Consider the following 14,796-nt stretch of genomic DNA (forward strand, 5'->3'; position numbering starts at 1 on the left):
TGCGCAACACATGCTAACTCTTGTGCAATACATATCTCTATATTGGCAACTCTGGCAAAATTTGAGCGTAGGCTCGCATAGCCTCGGATCTGATTGAATTGAGGAATAAATCGGTGTTCGCTTTCTTCATGGCCAACGCCTTGTTTGTGTTGATCGTATTCTTGTTGCAATTGAACAAGGACAAGCTCCACATTGTGTGGCCATTGGGCGTCAAGACGAACATCACATACATTGAAGAGACATCTGAGGTTTTTATAAACGTTTAAAAAACAACAACAAAAAAAACAAAAGCGAACTTTAATAATTTTTAACACTTTGAAACGTTTCTTTGTTTAATTCAGTGTGTTTCCTTTTGTGTATGTGTATATGTTCTTCCTAATACCCCGAACTCCCACTGAATCACCCACTACCACTTTTCTTCCTTGACAACAGCTCGCAATAACATGTACTACTCCAACTTTTAACCTGCCTGTCCACCAACCAACCAATCAACTTACCTCGCCCACTTTACCACCCTTCTCTTCCTTTTGGATGATTGTTTCTGGGTTGTCCTATATATTCTTCCTAAACACATCCCTGTGATTTATTCGGTACATACGCATACCTGTAGTGAAGGAAAATAAAGCAACTTTTATAATTCCAGGAAATTTATTTACCCTTAAAATTGGGCTGTATAGACATTAATTATTATTATGTTGTTAGATTTCCATCACTCAAGATATGCGTACATACCCTTCCTCACCTTTTTTTTATTTTTTGTTTTTTTTTTTGGGATTTCGACACTAACACATTGTGTTTTTTAATGTAAATTGTACTATTTGTTGAAGTTACATATGCACACTTGGGAAGCAGGACATTGTTAGTGATTGTGTTATCAATCGCTTTTCCCTTCTGTTGTAATAAACTGCAATCCTTATTTCTCATTAAATGGTATAAAAATGTTTGGGGCATGTTTTTTTGTAAAATATTAGATTATTCTTAGAATAGTTTCAAAATTTCCAATAGAAAACAATTATTGTTTATTGTGAAAAAAGAATATTAAGAGGTTTGTTAGCAAACTACACTCAAAAATTTATTTGTGGACTCGGCAAATGTTTGCTATATCAGAAGAAACTCTGCTATTGAGGTTTAAAAGTGTTTGATTTGTTAGGAATAAAGAAGGGAAAACAGCAAACCTAAATGTTCAGTGCAAATCAGATTATTTAATGTATTTTGGTAACACCGTTTTTGAACAAATGACATAATTAACATGTAGTGTACCGTAACAAAATTTTCTCGCGTAGTGCACTATCTGTCAACGAGTTTTGGTTGTGTGTGTGTATTAAAGTTAAGAACCATATCACACACAAACAACGAAAAATGGCGAAAAATGGTTACATATTCAAAATCAGAGTTGCACTAATCACAGATTTGACAGATAGTGCACTCAATATTTTGTTGTTGGTCAACTGCCACTACCTGTAAATGAATATATCTTGTTTTCAACCTAGTGCTGGGAAAAATATACAACAACAAACAACGAAATCAAACATTTGGGAAAGCAGACATTACTGATGTTTTTGCAAACATAGGATTGCTGTATTAGCAAACATATTTTACTGCGATTTCAACTAAGAAAATCTGCTGTTCTGAGTACACAAGTCTGTTGAAAAAAAATTTTATGCTACATTTTATGGTTGCCTGTTACTTGTTTTGATTACTTTGAGCATTTTTAAGATTTTTTTGGACATTTTGTTGGGAGAGATTTATTTATAGAATAGAATATTACTGTAAAGAAGCTAACGGATCCATCCATTGGTATACATTCCGAAATGTGACTGAGCTAGCTCGTATTTTTATACCCTCCAACATAGGATTCGGGTATATTAATTTCGTCATTCTGTTTGTAACACCTCGAAATATGCGTCTAAGACCCCATAAAGTATATATATTCTTGATCGTCATGTCATTTTAAGTCGATCTAGCCATGTCCGTCCGTCTGTCTGTCGAAAGACGGACGAAAGACGGAGTAAAGCTAGCCGCTTGAAATTAGAAAGCGGCTAGGAAATTAGTGTAGGTCGGTTGGGATTGTAAATGGGCCAAATCGGTCCATGTTTTGGTATAGCTGCCATGTAAACCGATCTTGGGTCTTGACTTCTTGAGCCTCTAGAGGGCGCAATTCTCGCCCGATTTGAAGAATTAAAATTTTGCATGTGGTGTTTTGGTATCACTTCAGACAACTGTGATAAGTAAGTAAGATTTAAATCGGTTATTAACCTGATATAGCTGCCATATCTGGGATCTTGGCTCCTGACTTCTTCAGCTTTTAGGGGGCGCAATTCTTATCCGAGTTGGCTGTAATTTTGCATGAGATGTTTGGTTACGACTTCCAATAACTGTGCTAAGTATGGTGCAACTCGGTACACAACCTGATATAGCTGCCATATAACCCGATCTGGGAGAGGGCGCAATTCTTATCCGATTTGGCAGAAAATTTGTACAACATACAATTGTCTGATGTTGCCGAAATTTGGTACAATGAGTTAAATTAGGCCCCTTGACATACTTCTGTAATATGGCACAGATCGATCCAGATTTGGATATAGCTGCCATATAGACCGATCTCTCGATTATCGGTTTTGGGCCCATAAAAGGCCCCATTATTGTCCGATGTCGTCGAAATTTGGGACTGTGAGTTTTGTTAGGCTCTTTGACATTTTTCTGTAAATTGGCTGAAATTGGTCCAAATTTGGATTTAGCTGCCATATAGACCGATATCTCGATTTAAAGTCTTGGCCCCATAAAAGGCGATTTTATAATCCGATTTCACTTAAATTTGACACAATGATATAGCTACTAATTTTTTTTTTGCATCTAGACGTATCATTTCCGTTACCTTCCTCAACGGCCAAATACATTTCCTTTCATTGACCATTGTGGATGCGAAATACCCCACTGTGCATTCTGTGCTGTCCGATTCATTAGTGAGGCGATAACCACCCTTAAAATATTTTCGTGATGATCTCGCCAAGATTTAAACTCAGACGTTCAGCGTCAAAGGCGGACATGTTCTAATCATTAGTTTTCGTTCATTCATATCGAAAAAAAGTAACACCTAGTGAAAACGAACATTTTGTTTAAAATATGAGAAGTTGCGTACTGGACTTTACTCCGAATATAAAAAAGTAATCCTTTGCTTTCTTGTGCTTTAGGACACTCAATATCTTTAAACCGGACAGAAATGGAAAGCGTTTGAGTTTTAGATATCAATTCCAACTTTCCTCTTTAAAGCGGAGTTTTTCTTGTTGTATCAATTTTATTTTGCCATGTCTAACAATAAAATGCGTTGAGTGTAACCAAATGGAAGCTTTCAAATCGACGAGAAGTCTACCAAGCAGTTGGGTGTATTATATTGTAGCACTTCTTTAGACCTATTTCTAATCTTCCAAGATAATCTACAAGTATAGGAAATATATTAGAGTAGTCAGTCTTCAATTTGAAACACGTCAATTTATAATATCTATTTTTGTAAATCCGAAATATCAGCTACATATATTCACATTACACATTACATAGTTCAAGTTCTTTTAAACACAGTTTTCTACAAACCCCTCAGCCCTTATCTAAATGGTGTTCTAAAGTTTCTAAGGAAATAATTTGCAATTGAAAAGAAAACGCTGTTACTTTTAGCAGAAACTTATGCTTACACAGAAATCACTAAATTAATTGATCCAATTAAATTTTTAATTGAAACTGGTTCAATCAATCACTGTTTTTGAAAATTTTGAAAATTTTTTAAATTAAAAAATTATTGAAAATTTTTGAAATTTCCAATCAATTTTTTAATTGATACAATTTAAAAAAAATTATTGAAATTTTCAAAATATCCAATTAACTTTATAATACCCAATTGGCTGATTGGATATTTTCCGGAAAAGAATCTTTAGTGTGTGGGGGGGAGGGGGCTCAGGACATTCTGTCTACACGGATGTATCTACATTGATGGGACTACGGTCGCCGGAGTTTTTGTTGAGTTGCCCATCGACTCATATAGGCTTCTGGAGGTAGATATCTTCACGGTCTTTGAGGTAGATGTCTTCACGGTCCTAAAGACACTGGAGGTGATGTCGATGAGGGAGCCCAATAGGACTGTCACCATTATACGTGGCGCTGATGACTCTAGTGTCACACACTGGGATAAAATGAAAAAAAATGGTTTAAAACCGGGGCAGATAATTTTGTGCATCGCAACATATGAAGTCGAAAATGGCTAGAAGATGCTTCACATATGTAAAACTCCTAGAACTCGAATTTGAGATTTATGTTCGGGTCATTCATCACTCCTTAGAAACAAGACACATCTCGGGGTTTTCCCAAAAATTAAACGAAAAATATTGTTTTCCGAATTATAAAACAAAGAGTAGCAAGGCAGAAACTTTGTGAATTCCCGGCATTGGGGAAGTAAACCCAACAGAAAAACATTTATCTAAAATATGTTGTAATTAGATCGATGCGTTATGCCATTAATATGCATATTTTGATCATTAATAACATTAGAATTGCATGTAGAAATGTAAAAAGGTAGTAGAAGGACTGTTTATTGGGAGGTTTTATATTCCATATATAAAAAGTATTTATCAAAATTTTTAACGGCTAGACTTTTTCAAAAACAGACAGTCATTACAGTGCTGATGGGTCTAAAAAGTTTCCGATTACATTAAAAAATTAGTGAAAGAACTTTATTGCCTAGAGCACTAACATTTTTTTTCTTTTTGTCACTCGATTCGTTCGCCAATTCAATGCAAACTGCTCTTTTCCTCTATTAAATCAGCTGTTTTCAATGAATTGAGGAACGAATTGAGTGACAAAAAGAAAAAAGTTGGTGGTCTTGGTCGTTAGTGTTTAATTAAAGAAGATTAAATTTTCAATCACATTTTATACATCAATTTTTTAAGATTCAATAAAAAAAATTATTGAGTCAATTAATTTCTTAATTGAAAATTGCCAAAAGTTTCAATCATGATCGTAATTGAAAAATAAAACAGTTTGAATTTAAAAATGAGTGATTCAATTAACTTTTTAATTGAAAAGATTTCTATTTTCAATAAAATTTTTAATTGAAAAGTTTTTTTTTAGATTCAATTAAAAAAATTATTGAATCAATTAATTTCTTAATTGAAAACTGCCAAAAGTTTCAATCATGATCGTAATTGAAAAATAAAACAGATTGAATTTAAAAATTAATGATTCAATTAATTTTTTAATTAAAAATGTTTTTATTTTCAATTAAATTTTTAATTGAAAAAATTATTGTGATATTTTGTTCTGTGTAGATAAGTTTCGTTTCTATAGTATAAACTTACGACACCGTATTTCTACAGATAACATAGAACTGCAGTTAAAGCTGTAATCCTACGGAATACATTTTATGTTAGATTCTAAATCCTTAACGATCATCTTTTAATTTATTAGTTTAAGGAAGAAAATGACGAAAGTTCAGGCAATCAAGTTGGACTTGATTGGACTTGATTTCTTCATCAGACTTTAGCTTACACTTAAACTTAAAAAAGTTAAGAAGATTTTAAGGAAATTTCATATAGCATACTCGGAAAGCTAAGAGTACCTGCTCTGTTTGATTAAAAAACAATTTTTTTTAATTGTATTAATGATGCAAAATTTATGAAAATGGTTCTTTTTCTACCACCACCATTAAACACCGCATGCATAATGTAATTTTTTGTTCATCATATATGTATGTATGGATTTTGTAATAATGAAATTAATTTTATACTTTTTTTTAATCTAACATGATGTCATTCGTGCATAAACAAAAGGTTTTCGTTTTCATTCTCATATCTTCCTAATACAACTCAAACTCAAGCTAATTGTTCTAGTTTCTTTTTATCCACACCACGGCTCCTGAGCATAACACGCTCCCTCGGCATTTCGACTTAATCAGTTCATTCACATGTTCTCCCTCAAACAACTGATCAACTGGTATGAACTTCTATCTACGGTGGCTAGTCAATCCACAACCACATAACATTTTAAAACTTGGGAATGAGCCAATGGATCGGTGGGTGGTGTGTACTGGAAATCAATCAGTGTTGGCACTAAAACAAGAGACATGCATTCAATTCACCTACACGTGGCACATAATCGTTTCACTCGTTACATCCTTACAAATTATCCAAAATCATGATTTCATAGAACATAAAAAAAAAAATCCAAAATTTGTTAAATAATTTATGTAACTAACACCAAAAGTGACTGCCGTCCCCAGCAAAAGATTGATACTAATTCCAATTTCCGGTTGCTTTTCCTCCATATTCTCCATTTAATAGGTCCACATATCCAAAGAGTATCTACAATTGGAACCCATCGGTTTGGTGTTTGTGTTCTTCTTCGCATTGATTTTGGTCATACAATTTACGGCCATGTTGTTCCATCGTTTCGGCACCTTGGCGCACATTTTGTCTTCGACAGAATTGAATTTCTGTAAAAAGAAAACTGAGGACATGTCACAGGATGCTCTAATAGATAAGGTAAGTTTGAAATGTCTAATTTAAGATTTGAACAACAATACAAGATCTTTACTTCTTCTCCGTTTACAATTTAGCATGCGGTTGAAATAGTGAAAAATCTCCAACGACTGCAAGGTATCGACGGAGACTATGACAATGATTCCGGCAGTGGTCCCGATCGCATCGCTCGACGCAAAACTATACAGAATCTGGAAAAGGCCCGCCAACCTAGACGACAGATTGGTACTCTTGATGTGGCATTCAAGAAGCGTTTTATGAAATTAACAGCGGATGCAGAAAATAATCCCTGTAAGTTAAAAATGACTGCATGTAATTTTTTTGTCTGATTTATTCGAACACCACTGCTCTGTGCACTGCAGCAACACCTATTTTGACGAGACGTTTAACAATGCGTGCCGAAACCATAAGGGCCTTGGAGGTTCGCAAAAATTCAGTTATGGCCGAGAGAAGGAAATCGGCCATGCAAACCTTGGGGGCAAAGAACGAATATGGCATTACAACTGCAACAGCGGTAAGTTAAATATTCACATGTCAATAGTTAAAACGAACTTGAGTTTAACACTATGGCAATTTCAGTTAAACAATAACGGTGGCATACCAAATGCTCGCAGTGGTCGTATTTCTAATGCAGGCATTAGCATTAAAGATGTGTTCAATGTCAACGGTGGACCAGGGGAGGTATGTTAATTATGAAAAATTTATTTATATAATTAGTTGGTTGCCGAAATATAATGACTTTAAAGCAGTACATGTACAGACTATTTCCAAGCTCATAAGCTTATGTTCTAGTGCACATACACAATACTTTGTCCACTACTGCCTGAAAGGTTTTAACAAAGAGTCAATTAAGTTTTTTTCCTCCTTAAAAAATTAACAAAATTACTATATGTTCGCTAAAGATGAGAAGAGTAACAAAAAAGATTTAATATTTTGGATTGAATAAAAATATTCCATTTATTTTCATTAATTTGATTGTTGATTATTAACTGACCCACCGTAAATATGTATCTGGGGTTTCCTAAGCCATCGCTTATTTCAAAAATACTGATTTTTCAAAAGAGCAGCAACTATTATTTTTTTAGAGATCATTTAGAGATTTTACCTAATTTTTTTTGATTTTTGTTAAAAAAAAAGATCGGTTATAGTTTTGTTGGTCGCCACCAGTGAAAATCTGATAATATTAATTTAATTAATTCTTCAAAAGTCCCGCTTTTACCATTTTTGCAATCCACATTTTAAAAATGACTAAAATTCGGAATGATGTCGTAACATTTTTGAAAAAATCTATAAAATCATAGAAATAATTTAATAGGAATAGGCAAAATACTATCGATCAAAACATCACATATTTAGCTTAACATGGTTCTTGTAATGTGTAAGAAATAAGTGTTGAATTTTTCATCAAATTTCTTTGTTAAGTTCTTTGCATAGGCAAAAACTAAAAAAAACAAGTAAAAAGGCGTGGATACCCACCACCCACCAGGGTATATGTAAACTACATTTCGTCAAAATTTGGTGAAAAATGCATACCTAAGGCCCCATAGCAGCTATATCGAAATATGTTCCGATTTGGACCAAATACAAATAAGTACAAGTCATTGTTCAATTCTGTATTAGTCTGTATCTTAAAATAACCCGATCTGAACTATATACGACACGGATGTCGAAAAGCCTAATATAAGTCACTGTGTAAAATTTCAGTGAAATCGGATTATAAATGCGCCTTTTATGGGCCCAAAACCCTTAATCGAGAGATCGGTCTATATGGCAAATTGCAGAAGGATATCAAAGGGCCTAAAACAACTCACTGTCCCAAATTATGGCAAAATCGGACAATAAATGCGCTTTTTATGGGCACAATAACTTAAATCGAGAGATGGGTCTATATGGCGGCTATATCCAAATCTGGACCGATCTGAGCCAAATCGAAGAAAGATATCGAAGGGCCTAATCAACAAAATCGGATAATAAATGTGGCTTTTATGGGCCTTAAATTTGGTCCAATCTAACATTTCCATTGGAAAGTTAGACAATTTATAGCATAATCGCACTCAATGCGTTTCGACGTACGACCATCATTTACGTAGTTTACAGTGCCTTAAAAAAAGTAATTTGACAAAAAATGGAATTAAGTCGTGAATATTTTCATGCGACCGTTTTTCACAACTTTGAACTTATAACGACAAGAGTGCATTGATGAATTTAAGTCTTTGTATGGCGATGAAGCACCGTCTTATAGCACTGTTGAAAAACTGGTGTAATGAATTCAATCGTGGCAGACGCTCGCTCAAAGTCAAATTCCGTTAAAGTAGTCCAAAAATGGCCGTTGTACCAGAGAGCATTGATACCATGTGTGAACTAATAATGCAAGATCGTTTGTCCTCGTTGGATTCCGCAAAATTTGAGAACCAAAAAATGGCCCGTATCGATAAGTGCTAAGAAATGTTTAAAAAATACGATCGCTGTGCTTCAAATACGTTGAAAAGATCGTCACAGGTGACAAATTGTGGATCTATACATAAAAATTCAGATTTTATCTCAAACCGAATATTTATGGAGACACAAAACTTAAGTGACACCAATAATTTGATTTTATGTTATAATTTTAATCCACCCATGAGGTAAATATCACCGCCCAGTTTGTTATTGTCTCCTGGTATACCCATGATTTGACGTAAAGCTCTGACACAGCATCAGTGATTATACGCACCAACATAGAATGTGTATGGGTGTAATAATCTAGTCATTCCCTTTGTAAAACATGGAAATATCTGAGATCCCCTAAGGTATATACTTTCTTGATCGCCTTGACATTGGTCATTGAAGATTGAAAATGGGCCATATCGATTTGGATTTGGATATAGTCGTCCATATAAAGTTGTTTTTCGACTTGACTTCTTGAGTCCCCAGAAACCATAATTGTTATATGATTGGTCACGTTGTGTTACGACTCCCAACAATCTTACCAAGCATGGTCCGAATCGGACTATAATCTGATATAGCTCTCATATAAACCGATCTCCCGATTTAACATTTTGAGCTCCTGAAAGCCGCATTTACAATCAGCTTTGACTTAAATTTTGCATGTAGTTTTCGCTTACGACTTCCAATATCCTCAGTAAGTATAGTCATAATTGGTCTACAAGCTGAAATGACTCTCATATAAACGGATCTCCCCGATTAGCATTCTACTGCCATTAGTAGTTTTGTTTTTGTCTCCTTTGACAGAAATGTGGTACGTACGTGCAACAATGTCCTTCAACTAAGTTTATTTGCGTACATATTTAGCAGAATTCATGCTGGTGAGTTCCCAAGATTCGTCTCAGTAGAACGTAACACGATTTTACTTCATTAAAATCATTTATTTATTAATTTTATCGGACATGGGTGTGTATAATGTATGTTCAATAATTATATACGTCATACGCCACCTTGGTCTCTGATGTAATACAAATTTGTCCATGAACCTTCCATTAAGGAACTGGAGCAAACTTCTCACAAATCAATGAGTGCTCTCCGATTCAATCTTAAGCTCAATGAAAAGGGGCCTCCTTTTTATAGCCGAGTCCGAACGGCGTGCCGCAGAGCGAAACCTCTTTGGGGAGAAATTTTTACATGACAAAGTACCTTACAAATGTCGCCAGCATTAGAAGGGGATAACCACCGCTGAAAAATTTTTTGATGGTCCTGCCAGGATTCGAACCCAGGCGTTCAGCGTCATAGGCGGACGTGCTAACCTCTTCGCTACGGTGGCCTCCGATGTTACACATCAAAATACTTCACAAGTAATTATGTATTTGCAAACGATGGGTGATTTTCCACTGTGCCATAATCATAGCAATACCACACATTTTTAACATGCCCTATGAGACACCAATGGCTTATCTTGATGACCTGATTTTATTTTAAAATACTGCCTATACGCCATTTTGACATTGTCCGATATACATGTTTTTTTTTTAATTTTTTTGGGAATATATACACCCCTCATTTATAGAAAAAATCAATAACAATGATCAAGTATCAAAAACAACGAAAATCGTAAATTATGGCCATAAGCTATATTTCAACAACAAAAGCTGTTAAAGAGAAGCGTTACCAGATTTGGAATTGACACGCTTATTTGAGATAAAAACAAACAAAAAATCGGAGAAAACACTCAACTGTTTTCATATCCTTGACCTGTGGGATCGAGTGTCACCTAAGGTCAATTTCACTATGTGACTGTCCGACAAAAAGATGGAAGGTTTCCATCTGTTTCTTTTAGGTCTGGACGATGATGAACAGATTTAAAACCATACTAATTATCTCACTGATTAAACTATGGGAAAGAGTTTGTTTGCTCTATATTTGGTAGAACTGATTTGTCTGAGCATAGTAGAACATTTTGTTTGGGTATAGTATGTTGAGGTCCCATTGGCGGCATCAAACAATGCACACATTTACCTCGCATTTATGATTAAAACATGAGCTGTACCGTGGGCCACTACTGCGGCCGTAATGCAGTGTACGGTTCGACTCAGTAATTCTTCTGATTCGCTTTGGCCATGTCCGTCTATCTACATATTCTTTCTGTACCGTTTGTTTGTTTAATTTTTTACACCCATCACCGAAGGGGTATATTTATTTTGTCATTGCGTTCAACACATCAACACGTGCAACACATCAAAATATAAAGTATATATATTCTTGATCAGCGTAAAAATCTAAGATGATCTAGCCATGTCCGTCCGTCTGTCTGTTGAAATCACGCTACAGTCTTTTAAAATAAAGATATTGAGCTGAAACTTTCCACAGATTCTTTTTTTGTCTATAAGAAGGTTAAGTTTAAAGATGGGCTATATCTTGATATAGCCCCCATATAGACCGATCCGCCGATTTAGGGTCTTAGACCCATAAAAGCCACATTTATTATCCGATTTTGCTGAAATTTGGGACAGTGAGTTGTGTTAGGCCCTTCGACAACCTTCTTCAATTTGGCTCAGACGGGTCCAAATTTGGATATAGCTGCCATATAGACCGATCCGCCGATTTAGGGTCTTAGGCCCATAAAAGCCACATTTATTACGCGATTTTGCTGAAATTTGGAACAGTGAGTTGGGTTAGGCCCTTCGACGTCTTCCTGCAATTTGGCCCAGATCGGTCCAGATGTGAATATAGCGAGAGATTGGTCTATATAGACAAGTTATGGTCCGATTCGGTTTATAGCTGAGCTGTATTAGGTTATAGACCGATCAGACCATATTTGACACGTATGTCAAAGAGAGAAGCCGTTGTACAAAATTTCACCCAAATCAGATAATAATTGCGGCCTATAGAGGTTCAAGAAGTCAAGATCCCAGATCGATTTATATGGCAGCAATATCAGGTTATGGACCGATTTGAATCATACTTTGCACAGTTGATGAAAGTCATAACGAAACACCTCAAGCAAAATTTCAGCCAAATCGTATAAGAATTGCGTCCTCCAGTGGCTCAAGAAATCAAGATTCAAGATGGGTTTACATGGCAGCTATATCGGGTTATGAACCGATAGGAACCTTACTTGGTACAGTTGTTGGAAGTCATGACGAAACACGTCGAGCAAAATTTTAGCCAAATCGGTTAGGAATTGCGCACAGTTGTTTAAAATCATAAAAAAACACCTCATGCATAATTTCAGCCAAATCGGACAACATTGCGCCCTGTAGTGGCTCAAGAAGTCAAGACCCAAGATCTGTCTATATGGCAGCTATATCAAAACATGGACACCTACACCTATAAGAAGTATTTGTACAAAATTTCAAGCGGCTAGCTTTACTCCTTCGTAAGTAAGCGTGCTTTCGAAAGACAGACGGACGGACATGGCTAGATCGACATAAAATGTCATGACGATCAAGAATATATATACTTTAGGGGGTCAGAGACGAATATTTCGAGGAGTTGCAAACAGAATGACGAAATTAGTATACCCCCATCCTATGGTGGAGGGTATAAAAATGTGTTTGCTGCTGTAATAGCATTTGAATGGTTTCTTCATCGCTATTTCGTTTGGAAGAACACAAAACTCGTCGGTAGGATCTGTCTTCTAGGCTAAAACTATGCTCTTGAGAGTTTAGTTTAAAAATAAGTTTTTTTGTTTGTTTCTCTTTCGAGACGAGCTCAATGATCGGAGATGCAAATGGAAAAGGAAAGCCAAAGATAGCAACACACATCAACCACTATGGGGCGTTTCGTCTTTGGTTAGAAGACTTCTCCATCATATTAGGTGTGATGGCTGTGGTACGGATGAAGTGTAATTTACCACAGACAGAACTTGAAAAATTAAAAATTCGGCAGAGCCCGGCCAGGATTCGAACCTGGGCACACGGAGCAACAGCGTGAGCTATTGCCGTTGTCTTAGCGTTCGAAGCCATCAATACGACTTCCAACAGATGATCAATATCATGTGTGGTACGGAAGAAGTGTAATTTACAACAAACAGAATGCCTGCCATTATACAAAAATACATGCATTGGGAAAAGTACAGCTTATAAGCAGGGTTGTCGAGCTTGGTTAATATGGTAATTGTATCATAGATGAGTTTTTCGCAACTAAATACGATTCAAATACAACATACCAAGGCACTACCCTTGAAGCCATCACACCTAATATGGTTGAAACGCGTCCCATAGTGGTTAGTGTGTGTTGCTATCCTTGGATTTCCTTTTCTATATGCATTCTGCGATCATTGAGCTCTTCTCGAAGGAGAAATAAACAAAAATTGTAAAATTTAATGATCTCGCTCTAACAGGCAAAAAACTTGAAAAATAAGTTTTTTTGTTTTTCTATTTGTAATGAAACAAAGAACCCTACGGACAATATCTGATCGTATGAATTTAAAATTTTGTCTAAACTGGACAATTTCGAAATTAATAGCAACTACATCAATATCAATGCTTCTATTACTAAATATGTATATAAAATGTCTTTAACATAAAAATGTATTTAATCTGTTTTTCGTCGTTTCAGCAAATCTATGGTTCCAATGGCGGTGGCACCATCAACCAAGGATACGAACATGTGACTGAAGAAGACGAAGTCAACTCTCTAAGATTAACAACCAGAAATCCGCCGCAGGTTACATGGGGTACTAATAGCAACAGTTCGGGCCGTTTATAAGAAGTCACCAGATTTGCTGCTATTAACTTAGGACGAAACTATTTAAATTTATATAAATTAGTGTTTTTTTTACAAATTATAATATCTCATAATAGTTTTAAGCCCTGTCACAAATCTTTCTTTACTTAAAAAAAATGTTTATTGTCTTCCCAATGCTACTGCCGTTGCAATATTCTATTGCTTTCTTAAAGTATTTCTCTTTTTACGCATTTTACTGCCCTTTGCCAACTGCCTTTTTTTCTTATATGTTTATTATATAATATATATATATAATTTTTTTGTTACTTGTTTATGTGCTAATTACTCGTAATTCGCCCTTCAAATGTATATACAAACATACAGACATACATATCTACATATAAATAGTTACGATTAGAAATACACAACGAACAATTTTGATGGCTTAGTTCACTCAAATGTTATCATTTAAGCTAATCACACTGCCTCTTTAATTTGTAACGTAGAGCGTAGAGCCCCAGAGATTTTTTCCAATTCAAAATGGCAAGTTAACATCCACCAAACACTTGTTGAAGGAGCTACTGCACATCATGCCTACATTAACAACAAAAAATAAAATTGTCGATATTTAGAGTAAATGAGAAGAATTCAAAGAAATTGTTGTTACTTTTGACAACAATACCAGTGTATGATCCTTAAACACAATACTCATCTAATGTCAATTATTTGAAAAAATTAAATAAATAAAACGAAATACAAGTTGTTTGGACGTATAAACTATTGAAAGAAAATAAAGTGATTAAATTATTTAGAAATAAATTGTACATTGTAATTGCAGAAGCTACTTATGAAGAACGTATGGAGGTATCTTGGCCACATACAAGATACAACTCATACTTACATACATTTGTAAATACCTATTTAGAATATTTTTAATAAATCTTAATTGAATCTCAAATTTACTATCGGTATTTTTTATTCATTTACTGGCTAAACCGGGGCCCCTCTGTTGCGCCTTAAGCCCCATATCCAGTTTGTGGATTAACGTTCGTGTTGAGACGGCTCCTCAGACTTTTCACCGAGAATTTGGATATCAATTTCGTACGTTACACTCATCTGCCTTTCTATTGAGCTATATATGGGCGGTTAATATAGCTACCATATATTTAATATG

The 14,796-nt window shown here is 35.2% G+C and overlaps 1 protein-coding gene across 2 annotated transcripts in view; it reads left to right on the top strand.

Moving 5' to 3' along the window:
• The window catches only part of LOC106085815 (chitin synthase chs-2), an 86,046-nt gene extending 71,466 nt beyond the window's left edge, over window positions 1–14,580 (top strand). Inside the window, exons 8-13 of one of the 2 annotated variants that reach the window (XM_013250237.2) lie at window positions 72–248; window positions 6,324–6,524; window positions 6,599–6,812; window positions 6,884–7,035; window positions 7,101–7,202; window positions 13,515–14,580. In XM_013250237.2, the coding sequence (XP_013105691.1) occupies window positions 72–248; window positions 6,324–6,524; window positions 6,599–6,812; window positions 6,884–7,035; window positions 7,101–7,202; window positions 13,515–13,664 (996 nt within the window). In that variant the 3' untranslated portion in view covers window positions 13,665–14,580. The remainder of the gene's footprint in view (window positions 1–71; window positions 249–6,323; window positions 6,525–6,598; window positions 6,813–6,883; window positions 7,036–7,100; window positions 7,203–13,514) is intronic. The other variant, XM_013250236.2, reaches the window with a different exon arrangement.
• The last annotated feature ends 216 nt before the right edge of the window (window positions 14,581–14,796 follow it).

The sequence above is a fragment of the Stomoxys calcitrans genome, chromosome 2 (assembly GCF_963082655.1).
Source record: "Stomoxys calcitrans chromosome 2, idStoCalc2.1, whole genome shotgun sequence".
NCBI lineage: Eukaryota > Metazoa > Arthropoda > Insecta > Diptera > Muscidae > Stomoxys > Stomoxys calcitrans.